Below are 23,929 nucleotides of genomic sequence, written 5' to 3' on the forward strand. Positions count from 1 at the left end.
TCATATCTAGACAAACCCATAAACCACCCCTGTACACCTAGGAAAAGTCACCAACAACTGGCCAAATAGTCTTGAACATCAATTCTGCAAAAAAGAAATTTTGGAGGAGGTATCATATATCCCTCAAATGTTTTGATACCCTATAGTAGGAAATGTTTTAAGGAACCTCCCAGGAAATGTGTTATTTTATCACTAAAAACCTGAGGGCATATTTATCACTAACTTTTGTAGCTACCTGTGACCCAAAGGGAGATAAAAGCACAGCTATTTTAAGTAAAATAGCTATTTATTCAGCCTCTTTCATGCCAAAATGTTCTGTGCATATTCCACTATAATTAGCACACACTCTGACAGGCAAATTGTACATTGTTATATTCATATTACCTGATTATATAAAAGTGTAAAATGAAAATGACTTATCAATTCCTTTCAACATTCCTAATAACTCAGAGATGAGGCACAAAATCTCAGTAAAACATGACACAGAAAGAGCAGTAATGTAGTTTCATGTAAGTTAACATGTCATAATCTGTTATTAATATACAAAGACAACAAACTTTTAAAACATTCTGTTTACTAAGATTCTGGCAACAGCTTTATGTAACAAGATACAGCATACTAGGCCTGCCACTCAACTTGTTTGTGGTAAAAGTCTTAGCTTCAATATGAAGCTATTAAAAACAAAAACCAAAAGTCCTGCTTTTTACATGCTAAATATCTTGTGTGCCACTAAACAGTAATGAACTTAAGACAGCAAGAGTAAGGAGTTAAAAGTTAAACACTGCAGCCTAAACAAAATCTATACAAAACATAAAGTAGCTATCACTGGCTACATAACCCCTTCTGACTGGTTAAGACCTGCATAAAACGTCCACTTTAGAATTGTTAGCTATCAGTTCAGAAAGTACCAGTGTCTACTAAACACTTCTCCAAAGTCAAAGTGTAGGCAGAATTAAATCAAATGACAACACAATCTAACACTAAGAAACATTCAGATATTACTGAAGTGGAGGTAAATGCCAGAGCTGTGGGGGCTTCTCATGCTGCAAAGGGCTGAGTATCTCTGGTTCATTCAAAGCAGCATACAATGGATATCACTAACCTCACTCAAGGGCAGGACTGATGGTGCCCAGCTCTGACCTCCCAGGAAGCATGGCTACTGTGTCCACAAAAGTAGTGTGAGATCAAAGGCACGCTGTTCTGGTAGCTAAGAGATAGCAAACCAACCCCCCCCCCTTAAAAGCTCCTTCCCCAAGTAAATCAAAATATACATGGGGAAAATTAAAATACACTTATCTACAGCATAAGAATTTTGAAATATTAATGTAACCCCTACTTTGAAAATTTCCCTACAGTCACCTCATTATTTCTGGTCACATCTTAGAGATGGATTCAGACTGTTTCTGTTGACTTATCCTAAGTACATCTAGTAAAAAATATTAGCTTTATTCCAAATATCTTAACCACTAATATGACTGCAAAGTACAGTCCCCCAGAGTCATCGAGCACTGGGAGAGAGGAAAAGGTGTTCAGGCAGCAGGCAACAATCATGGCCTTTCATACAGCAGCATTCAAGTGGCTACTGACTAGTCCAGGACAGGTCTAAACACAAGGGGATTCATGCACGTTACTACGTATGTCGTTATCTTCACAGTTAAGAGCTCCTTCACCATTGCACCCTGTAAGGGACCCTGGTCTTCCCGATGCTATGACGAGTCTGAACTGGAGCTGGCAGCCTTCTTTTTCTTCTTCTTGCTGTGCTTCTTATGCTTCCTTCTCTTTTTGGCTTTATCTTTATCCTGTAAAGACAATCCATGGCAGGCATTACTACTGTGCCCATTTGAAAACATTCCAGTTAAGAACACTGTCACTTCTACATTTCAGCTACCACAGAATAAATAACCAGAGAAGCAACCAAGCTGGTTAGGGCGTTCTAGAAAAGCCTCCATAACCACAACTATGGAGTCTAGGACCACTTCTAACAGAAACGTCTACAAAAGACTCAACTGAATCATGCTGTCAGCCGCTACTTTCATGTTATACATACAGCTTCCCAAGGAAAACGAGCTACAGCTCTAATACAGCTTCCCAAGGAAAACGAGCTACAGCTCTAATACAGCTTCCCAAGGAAAACGAGCTACAGCTCTAATACAGCAAGGTGCAGCTGCTTTAGGGAAACGGCAGTTTTTGTGAGGATCCAAGTATTTAATCTAATATTTTTAAATTGGAACATAACTGTACTGTTCAGACTGCAGCACTACTTTAATTGCTAATACTAACTACTAATACAAAATACTGATATATACATAAAGGTATATTTTATTTAATAAAACATAAGCTTACTTTTTTTTGAGACAGGGTCTCCTGTAGCCTAGGCTGGCGTTGAACCTTGAACTCCTGATGCTAGGATTACAGGCACATACCTCCATATCTAGTCAAATGCCTGATTTTTACAGGGAAATCACTGCTCTGGAAAAGCAGTCACATTCTTAGTGGGTAAAGGGTGCTGGAGTTTTACTGAACTTAACTCCTGTGAGTGCTTCTGTTACAGAAGTAAAGGCATCATTTCGAGGCTACTGCTGAGGCTATTCAGGAGGAAAAGGCGGTGTGCAAGCAAGGGAGGCAGAGGTCTCTCCCCTCTGCTACTGTTACAGAAGAACCTTGCAGCTTGCCTTCTTGGGGATGCTGAAGACGGAGTGACAGCTCTGGCTCCCAGAGCTGCTGTTCATTCGCTTGTTTAAAGCATGTACTTAGATAGAATTCTACAAAAAAAAATCCCCAAATCTTAAATGTATTTACTGTACAAGGGTGGAACCCACAGTCTTGCATATATAAGGCAAGAACATTACCACTGAATTAAACCCTTAGGCCCATGGGGAGGCTTTCTTTAGCTACTCACTTCTCTAAGAACTAGACCATGCCTAGTGGAGATGCTGGTTAACAAACATACACCAGTAGAAAGAATAATAGTACACACTAGACTTAGCCAAATGTTTTTCTAATTAATCAATCAAACTAAACTACAGTGTAAAACAGTCAACCAAATTATTTTTGCATTCATAAAAAAGAGCTTCTTGTCACAAAACACAGAAAATTGATTTTGGAATCATGTAAACCCAAGTGAGCCCAACTTCCAGAGGAAGTCCTTATATTAAAGTTCTAGGGAGAGGCTACCCTGACCTACAAATGGGGTATCCTCACTTCTTTCTTTTAGCTCTCCTGAAGAAAGTACCTTCAAAGGTGCCCACGTGTACACAGAGAACCCTGGCATTACTTCACAGGCAGGGTCTGCACTACACTCTGAAGGAATCAGCTATTTTGTTCTTCTTCCTTTTTTTTGGGGGGGGGGGGGAAGTGCTACTTCTCCTTTAAATACATTCCCATTTTCTTAAATTTTCTTTCTCTTTTCCTATTTCTCAATTTGCATAATGGCAGAACTGGTTTTAAAAAGGAAATGGTAAACCGGGCAGTGGTGGCGCACGCCTTTAATCCCTGTGCTAGGGAGGCAGAGGCAGGCGGATCTCTGTGAGTTCAAGGCCAGCTAGTTCCAGGACAGGCTCCAAAGTCATAGAGAAACGCTGTCTCGAAAAACAACCCCCCCAAAGAGCTGGAGAGATGGCTGGCTAAGAGCACTTTTGTTTTTATTTTTTATTTTATTCTTTTTGGCTTCAAGGATTCGTCGGTAGACCTGGCAGTCCTCCAACTCCCAGAGATCCGCCTGCACCTGTCTCCTAAGTGCTGGATTAAAGGCCTGTGCCACCACTCTCAGCTTTGAACTTGTATTTCTGACAGTAAGATACTGAAAGAGGTCAGGAGCTGTCTGCTCCCCTTTCCTAAGCCTACTTGCTTCTCTCCCATCCAGTAACCAAAGGTGATGGACACACACTCTTCCCAGTCTTCATCTGATCCCAGCAGAATTAAGGTGACATTAAAGAACAATGGGCCTTTAATCCAAGCACTAGGAAGGCAGAGGCAGGTGGATCTCTGTAAATTCAAGGCCAATCTGGGCTAAAGAGTGAGTTCCAGAATAGGCTCCAAAGCTACAGAGAAATCCTGTCTCAAAAAACCAAAAAACAAAAAAACCCCACAAGCCCCAAAAACCAAACCAAAAAAACCCAACAAAACAGTGGGCCTGCTGGTATCTGTAAAACATAAGATACTTGCTGTTCTCTCGCGCACCTCACCACTTTTCTTCCTTTTCGCCTGCACCTACAAAGTTGAAATGTTTGTGAATAGAAGACAACCATGTCATTTTTACTTAGTACATATATCTTACATGTTCAAGTCACATGTAGAAAATTTTGATTATAAAATATATTTTTATGAATTCTGTTATGTATCAGTAAAGTTTCAATAAATGAAACATAAATTAAGATTTTAAAAGTTTTTAAAGTCTTCCTTTGTATTGTCTCTCAGCACCAAGAACAAGTAGTGCAACTGTGGGAAGGCATCACGAACTCTAGCATAGCACAGACCAGACCTGATTCTCAATTCTGTACTGTTAAAACTATAGAGAGCAGCAGGTTAAAATCCTCGTAAATAACAATGATTGTATCTTTTGTATTTCCTTTTGACCTTTTAAAGCACAGTGTGCTGAATTCAAATTAAACTGAAAGTTGTTAAAGCCCGTGTGTGTGTGTGTGTGTGTGTGTGTGTGTGTGTGTGTGTGTGTGTGTAAAACCTCTCTAACCTAGGCTGGCCTTATCTGCATGTACACCTGCATACCAGAAGAGGGCATCTGATCTCACTACAGATGGTTGTGAATCACTATGTGGTTACTTGGAATTGAACTCAGGACCTCTGCAAGAGCAGCCAGTGCTCTTAACTTCTGAGCAGTCTCTCAGCCCTCAGAGTCCATGTATATTAAATGTTAATACAAAAAAGGTATTCTGTTAAACATTCCTTATTATATACTGGATTAGTGTGAAATATAACAATACTAGAAGATAAAAACTGCCTAGCTATTCAGCTGAACGGCATACCTGTTAGATACATGGCACAAACACATAAAAAAATGTCCGACAATGTAAGGAAGAATGAGGAATAAAGGAACAAACACATACATTAGATACTGTTTGCTTGCGATTGGGTGGCAGCTCTCTGAGAGCTTGTTGAAATGTTGTCCGTCATTCTGGAAACTGACTGGTGGCCACGTATAAGGGTCCAACCCTAGTCTAAACTGAAGATTTTACCTTCCAGTCTCATACTTACTTGAGTGCTTATATATTCAAATACAATTTCGTCAGATTATACATTGTTATGTACTTCCATTTCTTCTAGTAAGGGACAGTAATATAAAAATTAGTGTAACTAGCTTTTATTAGCTACAAGTTTCATTTCAAAAAGAATAAAACTTACAACTATAAGATGGGGTAACTGGTATGATGGTTCTGAGGGCCATCACCAGAAACCAGAAACAGGAAGTAAAAAAGGAGATAGGTACAAACAAACAGGAAGATACAGAGGAGCAGGGAGCTGTGAAACAGAGAAGACAGCTGGGCAAGGTGGACACCAAAGGAGAAAAGCCTAGCGAAGCCAGACTCAGGAAATCAGCTCCTTTGGCAGTGCCCAGAGAACATGTAAGACACAAATGAACAGCATGTCTGATTCTTTCTACTCTAGCCACAACTGGCCCTCAGATTGCTGCAGAGTCTCCTCCATGTAACCAGAATGACAACTGGAAAGGCACAGGAAAGCATGATTGATTATCAAAAGGACAGTCATAAAATTCTAAAACTCACTCTGAACTAGTTTTCTTTACTCACCTCCTCGCACTCCACGTCTGACAATGACTCAGAAGTCACTGCTCTATCTTCATACAGCTTTCTTTTCCTGCTGGCTCCTTTATTGTCCTATGAAAACAAATACATGTATCCCAATTTAAAAACTGCCATAAAAACTTTATGCTTCTATTTCCAAACGGAAAATTTGTTATGTGCATGTATATCTGCATGCAGGCACATGTCTGTATGTATCAGTGAGGGTAACTTCACAGAGGCTTTTTATTTTCTCCTGCAACTTTGTGGGATCCAAGGATTCAACTCAGGTTGTCAATCTGCATCAAGGGCTTCTTTTTGCTGAGCCTTCACACAAGCCCCATATCTCGTTTCTAAGTTATATTTAAAAATTCTTCTAACTATCCTAGTAGTTCTTCTACAAATCACACAGTTTTAAATTTAGAGATTTCTAAACATAGTGACATTTGCCAGAATTTAAGTTTTTAATTCCACTAAAGCAATACTTTCATTTAATAAATTCAAGCAGCTACATATCCATTTACATCAGCAGTTTTCAATATGTGGGTTGCAACCCTTTTGGGGGGTCAAATGACCCTTTTACAGGGTTGCCTAAGATTCTAAGAAGACAGATATTTATATTACAATTCATAACAGTATAAAAATTATAGTTATGAGGTAGCAACAAAAATAACTTTATGTTGGGAGTCACCACAACACAAGGAATTGTACTAATGGGTTGCAGCATTAGGAAGGTTAAGAACAAATGATTTAGATAATAATTTCCTTAAATTAGCAGATACAATTTTAAGGTCACAAGAGACCAAGATGGTGACAGATTTAAGTCCTTTGTATTTTAATCCCTTTGCTTCTATTCAGGATGATGTAAAAAAAGACAACCAGTTGGCAATTACTTGTTATGATTTAAAAGAATACCTTTATAATAGCATTTTATATATATCATGTTATAGAGTATTATATATAAAATAATGTTATATCTAGATTATTATCTATATAAAATGTTATATCTAGAGTATTATATTTTTCAAGTTTTATTTCATTTGTATTCATATGTATGTTTGTATGCAAGAGGGTATGTCATGCTTGTGTGCAGGTACTCATGGGGATAAAAAGGGTGTCAGATCCCCTGAAGCTGGAGTTACAGATGCCTATAAGGGTGTTGTGAACCAAACTCACAACACAGGAAGAGAAACAAACAAGCTTAACTGCTGAGCCAATGTCCTAACTCCTACATTTACATTTTAAAAACATCTTAGTTCTGGGACAGCAAAATAGCTCAGAGTATAAAGACACTAGAAACACACATACAGGTAGAAGGGGTGAACACCCTTCACAAAGCTGTTTTCTGATCTCCATATACACATGGTACAACATACCATCACCCCCCCTGCCACATCATAGGTACATATGCATGTGCATACACACCAACTAAAACATTTTTTATAATGTACTTAGGAATGTAAGTAGAGATTTTTAAGACTAAAAATTATGCAAGCGTTAGTATAACCAACTGTTCAGAAATGTAAAACAGATAAACACTTTGGTGAAAAATGTTTTGATAAATTAAATGCATTCACATTCTGGTAATCTAGAAATTACAGTTTTAGATATAATAGAAAATTAAAAATAATTCACAGGAGAAAAGGTATAGTTAAGAAATGCCCACTGTATAGAGCCAGAGAGAGGGCTCAGTGATTACGTGAACTTGTTGCTACTGCAAAAGACCCAGGTTCAACAGATTCAATGCAATACCCATCAAAATCCCAGCAAAATTCTTCAAAGACCTCAACTTCATATGGAAAAGCAAAAAACCCAGGATAGCCAAAACAATCCTGTGCAATAAAAGAACTTCTGGAGGCATCACAATCCCTGACTTCAAACTCTACTACAGAGCTACAGTACTGAAAACAGCCTGGTATTGGCATAAGAACAGACAGGAAGACCAATGGAACAGAATAGAAGATCCAGATATCAATCTTCGAAAACCTGATCTTTGATAAAGAAGCAAAAAATATCAAATGGAAAAAAGAAAGCATATATAACAAGTGGTGCTGATATAACTGGATATCAACATGTAGAAGAATGAAAATAGGGGGCCGGAGAAATGGCTCAGCGGTTAAGAGCACTGACTGCTCTTCCAGAGGACCGGGGTTCAATTCCTAGCACCCACATGGCAGCTCACAACTGTCTGAAAATCCAGTTCCAGGGGATCTGACACCTTCACACCAATGCACATAAAGATAAATAAATCATTAAAAAAAAAGAATGAAAATAGACCCATATCTATCACCATGCACAAAACTCAAGTCCAAATAGATCAAAGATTTCAACATAAAGCCAGCCACACTGAACCTCATAGAAGAGAAAGGGGAAAGTACACTTGAGCGCATTGGCACAGGGAACCACTTCCTAAATATAACCCCAGCAGCACAGACACAAGAGAAAGAATTAATAAATGGGACCTCCTGAAACTGAAAAGCTTCTGTAAAGCAAAGGACATGGTCAACAAGACAAAATGATAGCCTACAGAATGGGAAAAGATCTTCACTAACCCCACAACAAAGGTCTGATCTCCAAAATATACAAAGAACTCAAGAAATTGGACACCAAAAGATCACATAATCCAATAAAAAAAATGGAGTACAGACCAAAACAGAGAACTCTCAACAGAGGAATCTAAAATGGCTGAAAGACACTTAAGGACATGTTCAACATCCTTAGTCATCAGAGAAATGCAAATCAAAACAACTCTGAGATTCCATCTTACACCTGTGAGAATGGCCAAGATCAAAAACACTGATGACAACTTATGCTGAAGAGGTTGTTGAGAAAAGGGAACACTCCTGCATTGCTGATGGGAATGCAAGCTGGTACAACCCCTTTGGATGTCAGTGTGGCGATTTCTCAGAAAATTAGGAAACAACCTTCCTCAAGACCCAGTAAAACCACTTTTGGGTATATATCCAAAGGATGCTCAATTGTGCCACAAGGACATGTGCTCAACTATGTTCATAGCAGCTTTGTTTGTCATAGTGAGAACCTGGGAACAACCTAAATGCCCTCGACCAAGAATGGATAAGAAAAATGTGGTACATTACACAATGGAGTACTACACAGCGGAAAAAAATAACGACATCTTGAATTTTGCAGGAAAATGGATGGAGCTAGAAAACATTATTTGGAGTGAGGTAACTCAGACTCAGAAAGACAATCATCACAGGTCCTCACTCATAGGTGGTTTTTAAACATAAAGCAAAGAAAGTCAGCTTATAAACCACAATCCCAGCAATGCGGACACTAAGAGAGACTCATAAAAATATAATATACATGAGAAGTAGAAAGTAGAAAAAGACAAGATCTCCTGAGTAAATTGGGAGCAGGGAGACCTTGGGGGTGGATTAGGTGGGGAGAAGAGAGGAAGGGAGAAGAGCAGAGAAAAATGTAGAGCTCAATAAATATCAATTAAAAAATGTATACACACACACACACACACACACACATATATATGAAGACCCAGGTTCCAGCAAATACATGGTGGCTTACAATTGTCTACAACCCGAGTTCTGGAGTAACTGATGCCCTCTTCTGGCCACCTTGGGTACTAGGCAAGTACATGGTACATATGCATATATAAGCAAAATACTTCAACATATAAAAATGAATAAATCTTTAAAATAAAAAAGAAATGTGCATTGCAGCAGTTTCCTGAAAACTGTAAACAACTGGTGGCTGCAGAGGTGGCTCAGAGGCTACGAGCACTTGCTGCTTATGCAGAGAACTGAGGTTCAGCTGCCAGAACCTACAACAACCAACTATGTCCTTTGCTAGCCTCCATATAAACACAGCTTCATGCACATGGTGCACATATACAAATAAATTATTAAAAATAAAAACAATCTAGATGTTCCATAGGAGGATGGAGAATAAATGGAATATTGTAAGCAAAAGAAATAAATTTGAAAACATCAAGGCTAAGTGTCAGCAGTAATGCTAGATAAAAAAGCAGATTTCAGAACTTGATACTCTTGGAAACCACACAACACTGGATGCTACTATGAATACATTTATACATTTATACATTATGTGCTCAATGTGAGAAGCATGCACATTAACTCCAGGACCACTGCCTCTGAAACAGTAAAGCAACATCAGAAGCAAATGTAAACCACTTAGTAATTCTAGTGACTATTAGGGTGGCTGTTCAGTGTGTAAGATTCTCTATGTAATACTTTGAAGTACTTCAAAATCACAATACAGCTGTTTCAGTTTTTTACTTTGTACTACTAAGTTTTAGTTTCATATATACTTTTCTGAAATATAGTTCTGAATATTAGGAGTTAATACCAAATCAAGTAACTACTAAAATAAACATGGTTTTCTCCTTCTATCAGTTGATATACACCAATTAATATTATTAATAAAGACATTATAGTGGGGACCACATGGCCAGAGCCCCAGCTTCCCAGGAAGATCCCAGGAGTCTAAGGTCAACCTGGACAACACAGCGAGCCCCCATCTCATAAATAAATTCATAGCTAAAAAGAACCATCGCACTAATATGAAACCCCTTGTTTATGGTACACATCACTGTTAGTCATGGAAGTGCTGTGTGACAGACTACCTATAGGCAGTGTAGAAATAGTTACCTTTTCTTTCTCAGTCACATCCTTTGACTTCTTTCTCTTTTTTGAACCATCCTGCACAAATACACAAAGAGACACAGTACAAGTGTAGCACTCTCCCAAAGCGATTTGATTCACGACTAATAAAAGTTTACTTCAATATCAGAATTTATTTTGAAAATAAATTCAATCTATGAACCTGGCAGTGGTGGTGCACACCTTTAATCCCAGCAGTAGGGAGGCAGAGGCAGGCGGATCTCTGAGTTCTAGTTCAGCCTGGTCTACAGAGGGTTCTAGGACATGTGCCAAAGCTACACAGAGAAACCCTGTCTCGAAAAACAAAACAAAAAAAGTCCCAACTATTTTATATGTATCTCTACATGTAAGACCTTTTTGTTATCTAACTGAATAAAGTTTATGCACCCCTAAAACAGTATCCAATATCCACATGGCTTATTTTAATATGGGGCTTCATGCCATTGTCTTTGCCTGTTATGGCCACATGCATTGAAGTTCTATAATCCACATAGTTTTCTGCCAGCCACCAATCTGATTTGTCTCCTGTCCACATCAAAAATTCTGCTTTTATTCCCTTAGTTCTAACTACTAATAAACAGCTCCCTCATAAGGTTACTGAAAGGGGTAAATGCATTACCCGTGAGGGCCTTCCATGAACACTATCACGATGAGAGGACTGCTGAGTTATGACAGAGAGAGCCGACAGCCACCAAGGATTTTCTACACTGGGAACTTTGTCAGAACTCGTCCTTCCCAGGGCGAGTGAAAATCTTTCAGAAACCTCAACAGGAGCTTTAGTTTCCTGAGCCCCTATGTTCCTTGGGTGCTCCTCATCAGAACCATGTAGGGCATTTGTCAAAAATACAAACTATTTCTGATCCCAATCAGACTCTGGAGATAGGACCTAGGAATTAATGCTTCTTTTTTGGTACTGAAGCTTGACCCCAGTCTCCCTCATGAATGTCAAGCAAGCTTTCTACTACATTTCTCCAACAGGAATAAATCAACCTCAATAAATAGGTACCAATACTTTATTTTGTCTACCACTGACTATAGTCAGTATAGAACCAATCTGGTCAAACAAAAAGCATACCAGGCTAGCTAGTAAAAGATAATCAGCTCAGCTCTCACCTCCTTTTTGCCCTGAATTACAAATATCTTTTGAAAATAAAAGAACACTATCATGAAGATTGGGAGACACAGAAACATGTATATGAAAGCACTCGGAATAAATAAATGCAACATGTACAATATTAAATATACCAGTCAACTGGTGCAGAATCTCAAAGTACAAAACCAAACGTGCTCTTTCTAATCATAGTGACAATGGAGCCTTTGGTCTCAGGACTCAGTGCCTTGAGTCTCACCTTGCTGTCCGAGTCGGAGTCCAACACTGAGCTCTCAGGAGACTTATGGCAACGACTCTTCTTTTTCTTCTTCTTTTTTGTTTGTTTTTTATCCTACACAAAACATTTAGAAATATTTGTTTTCTGTTTCAGAATATAATTTAACCATTTAACTAATATCATAAATGTAGTAATGGTCCTTAATCAAAGGACCAACTTATAAACATATTTCTGTTAATGAATATTTATGTATTTATTCATTTTTAATCTTTCAAAACAGGGTTCTTCTGTGCAGCCCTGACTGTCCTAGATCTCACTCTGTAGACCAAGCTGGCCTTGAACTCGCAGAGCCCTGCCTCTGCCTCCTGAATGCTGGACTTAAAGGTGTGCAGCACCACACCTGGGTCAATGAAGATCATAATGTAACAATGTAACATGCCATTTTTCTATTTGAAGAAGAGTCAAGTGATCTGAATTATGTAATTCTAATCAATGGGTCAAAAGTATTTTAGATTTTTTATAAAACAAATAATTCTATTATTTTAAATAGACAAAGCAAACTTAAAACTTAATACCAATATTTAAACATTTCATCATTTCATTTATTCATATACGGGCACTTCAGGTTATGAACAATTAATTAAAATCAGCATGTCTAGCAGCAATTGTACATCAGGAGTCCCCTTGACACTGAAGTAGATACCCATTATTTCATGAACCACAGCAAACCTTACCTCATCTTCAGAATCTGAAGAACTGCTGGAAGAATCAGAGCTCGATGAAGAAGAAGATGAATACTTGACCAAGCACAAAACAATTAAAGCTTGTGAGATGCGGGAATTGGTTTATTAGGTCACTCAAGTACTTAGTGAAATCAATCTAGTGTCTAAGAAACAGACGCCATATTCATAGGACTTAGAAACTAAAATGTAAAAGTCATCTCAGTCCTCTAAACTCAACAAAGTGACAACATGAGCAATGATCAACAACTGTCCTCTTTAGCAGCAACAGGAAAACTACTAGGTTATGAGGGAGGTGACCCCCTTCCTTCACGTCTAAAGAGAACATCACCCATCACAGCCCAAGGACTCATCTACAGTCTAAGTTACTATGCACTTTTAGCATACAGGTAAAAATCAATCATGCTTACTTTTTTAAATAGCTCTTAATTGTAACATATAGAAAACTTTTGCTCACCCTACCAGATTTCTTTTCTTTTTTCTTTTTCTAAATAGAAAGAAACACAAGTCTGAATAAGTAGATGAAATTTTCAAGTGTATTTATCAACACACCATCATGAAATCCATGAGAAAAATGACAATAAACAAAAAGGGTGTTACCTGTCTTTTTTTGGATGAGCTCTCATTTCCACTTAATAATTTTTCTCTGTGTTTTTCTAGTTCCTTTTTCCAATTCTGCAAAAGGGTTATGAGACACCATTAGAAGCTCCTATTCTCTTTCCTAGTTTAGACTACTCAGCTATTTATCTCGGCTTCCTTCTTAAACAAAAAGATTTACTTATTTTCATTTGTGTATACATTTATGTAAAATGTAGTTTCTCTGTGTAGCCCTGGGACTGAATTGGAACTTGCTTTGTAGACAAGGCTGGCCTCCAACTCAGAAATCTGCCTGCATTTCTTGAACTCAGAGCTCCACCTGCCTCCACCTTCCAAGTGTTGGGATTAAAGGTTAGTGCTACCATGCCTGGGTTAAAAAACAACATCAACAACAACAACAAAAAAAAACTAATAAAAAAATGTATCATGTATCACCGGGCAGTGGTAGCACATACCTTTAATCCCAGCATTTGGAAGGCAGAGGTAGTTGAGTCTCTGTGAGTTTGAGGCCAGCCTGGTCTAGAGAGAGATCCAGGATGGTCAGGGCTGCTACAAAGAAAAGCCCTATGTTGAAAACCAAAACAAAACCAAAAAGGAAAAAAAAAGTATGATTATGATTACCATGGGCAGGTATGAGGTGTGTGTGGGTGCACACATATAATGGTGTAGACCATATAATGTGTATAGAGCAGAGGGCAGCTTGTGGGTTCCGACAATCAAACTCAGATCATCAGGCTTTCGAGGAAGTGCCTTTACTGAGTTCTCTTATTTTTATAGAAGGTATTAATTTACTCACGAACCTGCCTTCAAATATAACAGTAATATTTATAAAATATAGAATACCCTTAATGCCTAAAGTGTAACACTCAAATTCTTGGTTTATTAAAGTGAAACAATCAAAAGATTTCATTTTTATGTTAAGGAAAAGACTTGTCTATTTCTTTAAAAGATGCCATTTACAAACCTCATTCATTTTTTCTTCAAATTCAGCCAAAGCTTTGGAACCCTTCTTTTTCTTTTCTAGTTGTTCCTTTACTTCCTCCCTTTAAAAACAGAATGGCAAATACAATTTCAAAAGCATTGCATTTTAGTTTAAGTGGTTGGACACAAACAAGAAAAAATTTTGTATATAACATATTTTCATATTTAGAATTTTAATATTCTCAGACTCCTTTTCATATGGATAGTTCAAATTTCTTTGTGTACAACTATGTAAATAATCATGATATCATGATAAATATATCACAATAAATATCACTGGATGATATTACTCCTCTTCCAAACCCAGATCACTTAAATACTATTTCGACTAAATCTCACAACAACCCAGCAATAATAGGTACCTAAAAGCCTTAATCAAATTCAGAGAAAGTAAGACATCTATCTGCCTCAGGCCACAAGCTGTCTGCGTTAAGATGAGTCTATCCTACTCAATGCTACATTCTGCTGGTAAGTCCCATGACATAAAATACTCAACATGCACTCCAAAGGCTTGATACAGCCTACCTTCTTGGACCACTGACCTAAGGTGGGCATCCTGGAGCTAGATTTTGGAGGTCTTACCATTCCCTCATTAAGAGCGGCTTATTCCAACTAAACTTAGTATGTGTGACACAGTACAGTTTAGGCCGATTATCTGCTTTCTTTCTGGGTTTGAGGAATTTGAGAATGTGATGGCAGAGGCTAACCAGCAATAAAAATCCTGGGCATCACCTAATAAGCCTTCTGAGCTGGTCATATCCCACATGTTGTCATAACTCCTTGCTAGAGGAATTAAGTGTGCCTTGTATGACCCTGTCAGCAAGACCCTTACAAGCCCATGTCTGACTTTCTACTGTTTCCCTTTTCAACAGTACCTAACATCCTTTGGCCATGAATCTTGTTAGGAGTGGGATTATTTGCCAAGACTCCAATAAGTGCTCTTATGAATTATATAACCTGTGGGCTGTTTTAAAGGCTTCTAACTCATGGGTAAAATGCTTTCTTGAGCATTTCCCTTTTAAATTCCATCCCCTCTTACCATGTTAAAGGCAAAATAACATTTTGGAGAACTTCTCTCGTATGCTGCAGTGGGTAAGAATACTTCAGCATACTGGACGAGGTGGACATTGAGCTGAAAGGATTCTCTATCGCATATAGTAAGCATCAACTACAGCCTGGATCTAATGGTACTCTACAGCTAGTGATTTGTCACTTCAGGACTGTAGTAGTAACAAAAAAGTGAAATATTAAATAATATTGCCTGAAACTGTGACCATGTATTTACAAAAGATGAGAGCTACTCCTCCAGTATTTCTGACTCGCCTGAATCAGCTGATGGAACTTGGAACAGCACAGTACAGTATTCCTGTTACTCCCTGTTAACCGCTAAGTGAATCTCAATGAAAGGTACCATTTTAAACAGCATAGACCCTGCAATGTTAAGTGAGACATTTCAGAGGCTACAGAAAAAGGTGATAGGAGAAAGCTTCCTCGAAGTGTTTTTTGCTATGCCAGATTCTCAAACATGCCTGCTTTGTTCATGCATGTGAATCAGCACTCATTATATGGATTTCCACATGTAAAAGAACGAGATTAGATCCACATAGATTACCCTGAACAAAAATGAACTTTAGCTGGATCAAAGATCAACGTGAAAGCAGAAGGACCAAAAGTGGTAGAAGAAAACATAGGCCGTGCCTTACAAGATACAGGGATGGGAAAGGACTTTCTAAATAGGACTCCATTTGCCCAGGAATTAAGGCAACAATCAACAAACATGACCTCATTTAAACTAAAAAAAAAAATCTGTACAGCAGAGAAAACGAGTGAAAAGAGAGCTCAGTGAAAACGAGTGAAAAGAGAATCTTTGCCAGTTGAATTTTTGATAAAATATCAATATTCAGATATACAAAGAAATAAAAAAATAAAGAATCAAGCAAACACAGAACCTAATAAAAAGGGAGCTGTTTCACACAGGGTGATAATGCTACAGGAAGAAGCCACAGATTATATAATAATACTCAATGCCATGCATGGGAAACTTCCCTGAGTTGTTGGCCAGGGGTCAGAGATTCCTGAAATGAAACAGTATAGGCTACTGCCACCACCTTTGCTCCCAAAACTTAAACGTAAGACCCTACTGCTGCAGACTGATCACACACTTTGGACAAAGGACTTGGAGGAATCAAGCTGGAATTGACCAGGAGCCTCCTTTCTGAGGACAGCTCTGAAAGTACCTGAAGGTGCTATTCAGTTCATCAAGGGAGAGAACCAGTGGGAAAGCCCACGAATCACAAAGATGAGCACGGCATGTCCCCAGTGAGCAAGAGTGACACCTTTACTTTGCAGTCATCAGCTAACTGGCCATAAGGCCCACACTGGACAGAATTCATGGCTAATACTGTAAATAGCCAACTACTATGGCTAATACAGCCACAGATCCTGGAGAGGAAACAACTAACACCATTTCCCCAATCCAATAAACTTTCTAACCACATTCTAAAGACACATCCACATAAGGGCAGGTCGTACCCCTCAAAGGAGAAGCTTCTTTTTGCGACAGATGGAGACTACTACAAAGACCCACAACTGGTCAGAACACAGAGAACAAGTAACCATGGTGACCACCCCAAATTAGTACATCGACAATTCCACTTCTACATGTAAGGCTCAGGGAAAATTACAGAAGAGGGGCAGAAAGATTTTAAAAACCCAGAACCAAGATGCCCACGGAGGGACAGTGTCTTTTATACTCGGCAGGGGAAGGCATCCATGAAGTCACAACATGGCTGTCTAAACAAGCTGTGCATGATACCAGATGACAGGCCGGCCTGGATGACAAGGCCACAGGAAGGCCGGGGGTGAGTATCAACCAGCTTTCCCAACCCATGCATGTATGAGGAACACAATGTGATCCAGGATGTAGTACGGTACACGCATGTGTGATAGTATTAGAGAACCCATGAGTCTGAGAAGGAGAGGGAGTGGAGAATAGAAAAAGCTGGAGGAGGAAGGAAGAATGAAAATGATAGAAATACAATACTTATGTATGAAACTCTCAAAAATAAGTAAACAATCTTTTTATCCGGAAGTTGCTCAACAAACACTAAAGGCAGTAAGAAAAAACTTTATGAACAGGTAAACTGAGAAATACCAGGTAGGCCTTGGTCGATTCAGATAATCCTGGATTGTTGGCCCTGACGACTGGATTGGACCCCTTGATCGAGCCATCGCTATTGGATTCATGTAGGCCTTGAGGAAAGAAGAATTAATTCCATTAAAATAACCACTAAGAAAAGACACTTATATCTAGCAGCATTAGTATAAATGACTATATCGAACTAAGCACGAACAAGTTGACTATCAACTTACTACAAAACTCAAGTCAATCTTCTACATAGCTGTGATTATTTGTGAGGTAAGTAGATACTCCATATAACTCAACGATGCTGTTGCTTTAACAGAAACCTGAAAAATGCCTCTCACCTGCTGAAGTCTTTAGGGTAACTTCTCCTGAAACCCAATAGCCCAGAGAAGGTTACCACACTATGTTACTTGCAAAATAGAAAAGAAACCCACTTCCAAAGAAACAAAAATGATCTAATTCTGCCTTACTGCTAAGTTGCCTAGTCCATAGTAATGGCAATTTTATTCTTAAATTAACATAAAAAATTAAGTTATAATCAATAACAACAACAACAACACAAAGAGGACTTCATAAAATGGTGGCCAGTCACAGTGGCACATACCTGCAATTCTAGGAGCTAGAGGCAGGAAGGTCAGGAGTAGCTATGTGACACTTTATCTCAAAACAACACCCCAAATAATTTTCAAAATGTATGGGTGTTTTGCCTGCATGTCTTTCTGTGCACTGTGTACATACAGGACCTGTGGAGGTCAGAAAAGTGCGTTTGATTCTCTGGGAATAAAGTTACAGATGGTTGTGAGTTACCAGGTGGGTGCTGGAACTCAAACCCAGTGTTCTTAATCACTGAGCCATTTCTCCAACCTCCCAAAATAATTTAATATGTGCAAGAAATAAATGTGCCCCAAATAAAGACAATTTGCAGAATGAGAAACCATATCCTGATAAAAAGACAACAAAACACCTTATTATCTAATTTAAAACTGAGCAAAAAACTTAAAATAGGTATTTCTCCACAGACACATTGTCAATGGCCAATAAACACAAGAAAGAGTACTCAGTATCAGTAGGAAGGCTATTTATTATCAAAGAACCAGAGAATCACAAGGATTGTTACAATGGGAAGAAACCGGGGCCTTTTGTGCACTGTCGGTGGGAAAATAAGACTGAATAGCTGTTAAAGAAAATAATTCAGTTGCTCCTCAAAAAGTTACATACAGAATCAGCACATAAACCTCCAATTCGAGGAACTACAGATCCCCACACAAATGCAAAGCAGACTCTAGTAGACCACCAGCGCTCTCTGCAGCAGTCAAGACTCACAACAGCCAAAGGGCGGAATACAACAAATAGCATCCACGGGTGACTAGAAAAAGACAACATATACCCCACTCAATTTTCACAAAATCGAATTCTAACACTGTATCTGGAAAGGTCTTGAAAACAGCTATGTTAATGACGTCAGACAAACACCAGACAGCATCACAGTTCCACTTCTGGGAGGTGTCTGACAGGGCACAACTGGGCTTATCAGATGAGAGAAACTTGGGGTTACGGAAGTTCTGAAAGAGGCTGCAGAGCACTGCAAATGCAGCTAATGGCAATGAACTACACTTGAAAATGCCGAAGGTTGCTGGGCATAATAGGGCATTTCTTTAACCTCAGGAAAAGGAGGCAGGAGAATCTATGTGAGTTCAAGGCCAGCTGGCTCCAGGACAGCCAAGGCAACGCGAGACCTTGTCTCAAAAGGGGGAAAAATAGTAAAATTTATGATGCATGAAATACATGGAACAACATATCAGCCTCCACCGTTTTGCTTTCACACCAACTGAAATGCTCAAGAGAAGCAGTTGAATGAAATACTTGTCAAGTGTATGTTTATACAAAAACAAGATACGCTGAGGATGGGGAGATGACTGGGTCTGATCCAGAGATTACAGGCAGGTACCACGTCTGATTTTACAAGGTACTGGGGTCACACGCAAGGCTTTGCGCACACTAGGCAAGTCAGCATCAACTCATGTGGGAGCTATATCCACGTCCACACAAACACACACACGGTGTGGGAGGGCCTTCTGTATATGTGTTTCTTTTATTGGTTAATAAATAAAGAAGTTGCCTTGGCTTGTGATTAGGTAGAATAGAGCTAGGTGAGGAAAACTGAACTAAATGCTGGGAAAAAGTAGGTGGAGTCAGGAGACACCAGGAGCCACCAGAGGGGAAAGGAGTGAACTGCCAACTAGAAAGAACCCTTGCCGGTAGGCCACGAACTTCATGATAAAACATAAAATAATGGAAATTAATTCTAGATGTAAGAGCTAGCTAGCAATACGCTTAAGCTATTAGCCAAACAGTGTTGCAAATAATATAGTTTCTGACTGATTATTTCAGGGCTGAGCAGCCAGGAACAAACTAACAGTCTTCCGTCAACACACACACACACACACACGAATCAATAAAAAAACACGCTCTGTATTTTACAGTTACTACAGTAGTATAAACGAACATTTCAGAGACCATTTTCCCCCTCAAAAACACTGAGATAAAATAAAGCAAAAGTTTGTTTAGTGATAGTTTTTGGTAGAGATGCGGATTTACTAAAACTTGCTATAGATATAACGTCTGTTTTGTTTCGAGACACATCTCCCTAAGTAACTGCATCTGTCCATAACTCTCACGCCCGTGCCTCAGCCTGGGATTATAATCATGCACCACCACACCTGGCCCAGTCTCAACTTCGGGATCCTCACACTCAGCTTTCCCAAGTGTAAATCAAGTCGATAAATGTTTAAATGATAGAAACTTAGGTTAAAGATAATTACTCTCAGGTAGATTTTAAGGCCTTTCTCTTACTCTTAACACTGTGAAAGAAAGAAGGAAATCACTGTATTTGCTGCAGTTAACAAGACCTGTAAAAATGACCAACATTTCGACCTTTGTAACAAACGTGACAGACTTCCAGATTTCTCTGGCAGAGTAAACAATACAAAACCACAATGCACAGCACATGCTGAAAATAACCTCCACCAAGACAACACTGCCTCATTAATTACTCGGAATAATTCACAAGTCTGACATAAATTTCTTACAAGCAGGAGTGTTACAAGCTCTCAATGTCAGGAATATTTAGAGAATCAAGGCAAGTTACAGGTATCAAATGCAATGCAAAATTTTAACAATTTAAAAAAGTTAAACAATTGTAAAGCAGTATGATTCATATACATCCTGGCATAATTATTTTTTAGCTTAGGTATATATTCTTGCTTGTTTGTGTATCATATGTGTACAGGCATCTTTGAAGGCCAAAAAAGGGTATCAAATCCTTGAAACCGGAGTTATTAAGTATGAGATACGGGTACTAGGAACCAAACCCAGGTTCTTTCCAAGAGCACTAAATACTTTTTTTTTAAAATATGGTTCAACTTTCATTTTTCTTTTTTTAAAACTGTTTTTATTGAGTTATATATTTTCCCCTTCCTTCCTCCCGCCCCCTTCTACTGTCCCCCATGATCCCTACACTCACAATTTACTCCAGAGATCTGATTTTTCTACTTCCCACGTAGATTAACTTATGTCTCTCTTAGGGTCCTCTTTGTTGTCTAGGTTTTCTGGGGTTGAGAGTACTAAATACTTTAACTGAAATCATTTTAGTAGTCCCTAATGGTAAAACATTTAAAGTTTAAAAAGTTTTAAAGATGTAAAAAATATTTCTAAAGACTGCAACTATATAAAAGGACCATCCCAACTAAATTACAGCAGCAAAACCTGAAAACACTTGGGCCATCATCAACTCAGGATTCACGAAATATGCTGAAAGTATGCCCCTTAAATGAAATATTATGTAGTAACAAAAAAAAAAAAAGAAAGAAAAAGAAAAGGATCTAAAGTTTATGATTTGGAAAGATGTCCAAGGTGATAAAGTGAAAAGCAAAAGCAGTTGCCAAAAAATAAAAAGGCATTTTAATCAATACCAACAACCAAAAAATGAATGCATGTGCACCAAAATGAGAAGACATTCCCCTCAACTATTTTATCATTGTAAACATTTATTTACCTTGTTGTTTGATTGTATGTGTCTGTTGGATCTCTGAGAGCTGGAGTTAGGGGCGGCTGTGAACCACTTAATATGGGTCTCTTCAAGAGTAGTATGTACTTTCAACTGCTGAGCCATCTCTCCAGGCCATTCCCTTCACCATTTTATATGCTTAACGGCTCAGTGGGTAAGAATACTGACTGTTCTTCCAGAACCCACAAGGCAGCTGCTAACAACTGCCTGCAACTTTAAGATCTGACATCCCCATACAGACATACATATAGGCAAAACCCACTAATGCATATAAAATAAAAATAAATTATTTTTAAATTATTATTTTAAAAAGATTAATTCAAGCTGGGCGGTGGTGGCACACGCCTTTAATCCCAGTCGGATCTCTGGGAGTTCAAGGCCAGCCTGGTTTACAAGAGCTAGTTCCGGGACAGGCACCAAAGCTAGAGAGAAACCCTGTCTCGAAAAAAAAAAAATTAATTCATTATCTTGATAAAAAAAAAAAAAAAGAATACTAAGGGCAGGAGGAAGAGCATTTGCTGCCCTGGCAGAGGACCTGGGTTCAGTTCCCAAACCTCACGGCAGCTCTCATCTGTCTCTAACGTGCATTCCAGGGAATTCTACACCCTTTTTTGGTCTCTGGTGCCCAGTACCCATGGAAGTCAGAAAGAGGGCTATGGATGGCCTGATGTGGCTGCTGGGAATGGAACTCCAGTATTCTGCAGGTGCCGCTTGTGCCAAGCCAGGTGGCTTTTTTTTTGTTTTAGTTTTTCGAGACGGGGTTTCTCTGTGGTTTTGGAGCCTGTCCTGGCACTAGCTCTTGTAGACCAGGCTGGTCTAGAACTCACAGAGATCCACCTGCCTCTGCCTCCCGAGTGCTGGGATTAAAGGCGTGCGCCACCATTGCCTGGCCTTGGCCCATACTTTTAATCCCAGTATTCCAGAAGCAGAGATGGGTACAGGTCAGCCCCGTCTACAAAGTTCCAAGTCAGAAAGACACTGTGTCATAACGAACATGGGAGAGAGAGGGCGAGAGAGATAGAGATAGAGAGAGAGGGCGCCCTCGAGGCTTTACTCCCTCCAGTAACTTAAAGGTTTGTTTTTTTAAGTCTGAAACTCTATCATCTTTAACACCGTGACAATATCATCGGTGAAAGAAAAAGAACTGGATTGTCTCTGAGACCATCTCTAAACAATAACAGCACAGCTAGTATTTTCAGAGATAAGTATTCAAAATCAAGTCCTGGCAAAACTATGGAGCCAATAGAGAAACCAGTGATTGTCGTGAACTTAAGTGACAGGAATGGCCACAGCAGAGACTTTCCAAGCCGTGACAATGCATCACAATGATGGATGCATATCATTATTAATTTGTCCAAAGACATAAAATGCACAACATGGTGTGATTCCTTAAATATAAACCACAAGTTCACCTGAACAAATAAATGTACCTTTAATGGAGAAGTTGAACATGTGTGGGAAATGGATACGACATCTGGGATTTAAAGGCGCTGTTAAAAAGTGAGCCTTTATAGAAAAAAATAATCCAGAGTCATGAGTTGCTGAAGCAAGTATCAAACGATATGAATTCTGGTCGCGGTTTAAGCAGCCTCAACCTGTCCTCAACGAATCAGACTCCATCAGATCTATACCTCCCACCTCTTATAAACTTTGAAGTACAAGCAAAATGCTGCCAGAACAGTCTGTGCTATGGCAGCACAACAGTACAGAGTTGTCAAACGAACCAGTAAACAAAGCTGATTTCATGTTTCACAAATGCCCTAGGAATGTATAAATGAAAAGTTTCCAGTAAAATGGAACGTTTTGGATTTCTGTAAGAAACAAATGTTTGTAAGCAATCCAATAATCTTTAAAACCACGATTGCATCACCAATGAACACAAAACTGAAACATCTCCAGAAAACAAGTGAGATGATATCTAAGCCTAAGAGCCCAAGCAATCCAGGACGTCGAACTCGGGGTTGGCGGTGGGGGGTCCGGCGTGCACACGGCCACTTCAACTCTATTCTCTGGTCCAGACAAGGCGTGGCCTCTTCTTGAAGCCAGGAGGAAAGAACATTCCTACATTCCTGAACCGTAGAAGCAGGGTTCTCGACTTAAGAGGTTCCATTACGGAACTACAAGGAACCAAAACAGAAACCGACATTTGGAAGACGGGGAGCACGATCAAGTCACAGGCAGCTCAGTAGGTACCCACGCGCCTTTGTGGTCAAGCTGTGACTTCAGGGAAGTCACGAACACCCCGAAGCCCTCATCCCTGCATCCCCGGCCCCCGCGCCCGGGCTGCGTGGCGCCTGGGCCTCGGCCTCTCCGCACCGGCGGCCCTCACCGCAGCGGGGCGAGCGGCCCCGGGGCTCGCAGAGCCCGCCGACCCAGGCGCCGAGGCGGGCACGGCGCACGCGCACCGCAAGGCGCCGGGTCTCGGGGTCCGCAGGTGAGCCCGCCGCGGCCGCCGGCCCGACCGCGATGGGCCACGGCTTCCGCTCGCTCCGGCCCCGCGGCATCCCTCGGTTTCCCCCACCGGGTACTCACCACGCGGTTGTCCCGCTTCCCCATGGTGGCCGGTTGAAGGGGCGGGAAGCCGCGGACAGAGTAGGCCCGAGAAGAAGCCGAAGCGGCCCGCCGCAAGTCCTCCCACCGCCTTTACGCCCCGCCCAG

The 23,929-nt window shown here is 39.8% G+C and overlaps 1 protein-coding gene across 3 annotated transcripts; it reads right to left on the reverse strand.

Moving 5' to 3' along the window:
* Nucleotides 1–557: 557 nt before the first annotated feature.
* Nucleotides 558–23,929, reverse strand: Fam133b (family with sequence similarity 133 member B). 3 transcript variants are annotated; one of them, XM_041675663.1, is made up of 11 exons: nt 23,804–23,929; nt 17,215–17,312; nt 14,044–14,122; nt 13,083–13,157; nt 12,940–12,969; nt 12,477–12,539; nt 11,764–11,856; nt 10,403–10,453; nt 5,766–5,852; nt 4,165–4,209; nt 558–1,799 (listed from the first exon to the last, which is right to left on the reverse strand). In XM_041675663.1, exons 1-11 carry the CDS (start codon nt 23,825–23,827, stop codon nt 1,707–1,709), a joined length of 738 nt encoding a protein of 245 aa, XP_041531597.1. In that variant the 5' UTR covers nt 23,828–23,929; the 3' UTR covers nt 558–1,706. The 3 variants fall into 3 exon arrangements, with proteins under 3 accessions (XP_041531597.1, XP_041531595.1, XP_041531596.1); XM_041675661.1 differs by lacking the exon at nt 23,804–23,929 and adding an exon at nt 21,260–21,489; XM_041675662.1 differs by lacking the exon at nt 23,804–23,929 and adding an exon at nt 21,260–21,485 and having other exon boundaries at nt 4,180–4,209.

This window comes from Microtus oregoni, unplaced genomic scaffold, assembly GCF_018167655.1.
Source record: "Microtus oregoni isolate MIOR12 unplaced genomic scaffold, Mior012 000026F_ref0000081, whole genome shotgun sequence".
Taxonomy (NCBI): Eukaryota; Metazoa; Chordata; class Mammalia; order Rodentia; family Cricetidae; genus Microtus; species Microtus oregoni.

What these genes read in the sequence shown, in the direction of transcription:
- Fam133b (XM_041675661.1), bottom strand. Translation starts at nt 21,376, where the DNA reads ATGGCTCAGCAGTTGAAAGTACATACTACTCTTGAAGAGACCCATATT. An exon ending in ATGTGACTGAGAAAGAAAAG is followed by an intron (nt 5,853 to 10,402) that starts GTAACTATTTCT and finishes TTGTTTTCATAG; the next exon opens with GACAATAAAGGAGCCAGCAG. An exon ending in GTGAGGTGCGCGAGAGAACA is followed by an intron (nt 1,800 to 4,164) that starts GCAAGTATCTTA and finishes TTGTCTTTACAG; the next exon opens with GATAAAGATAAAGCCAAAAA.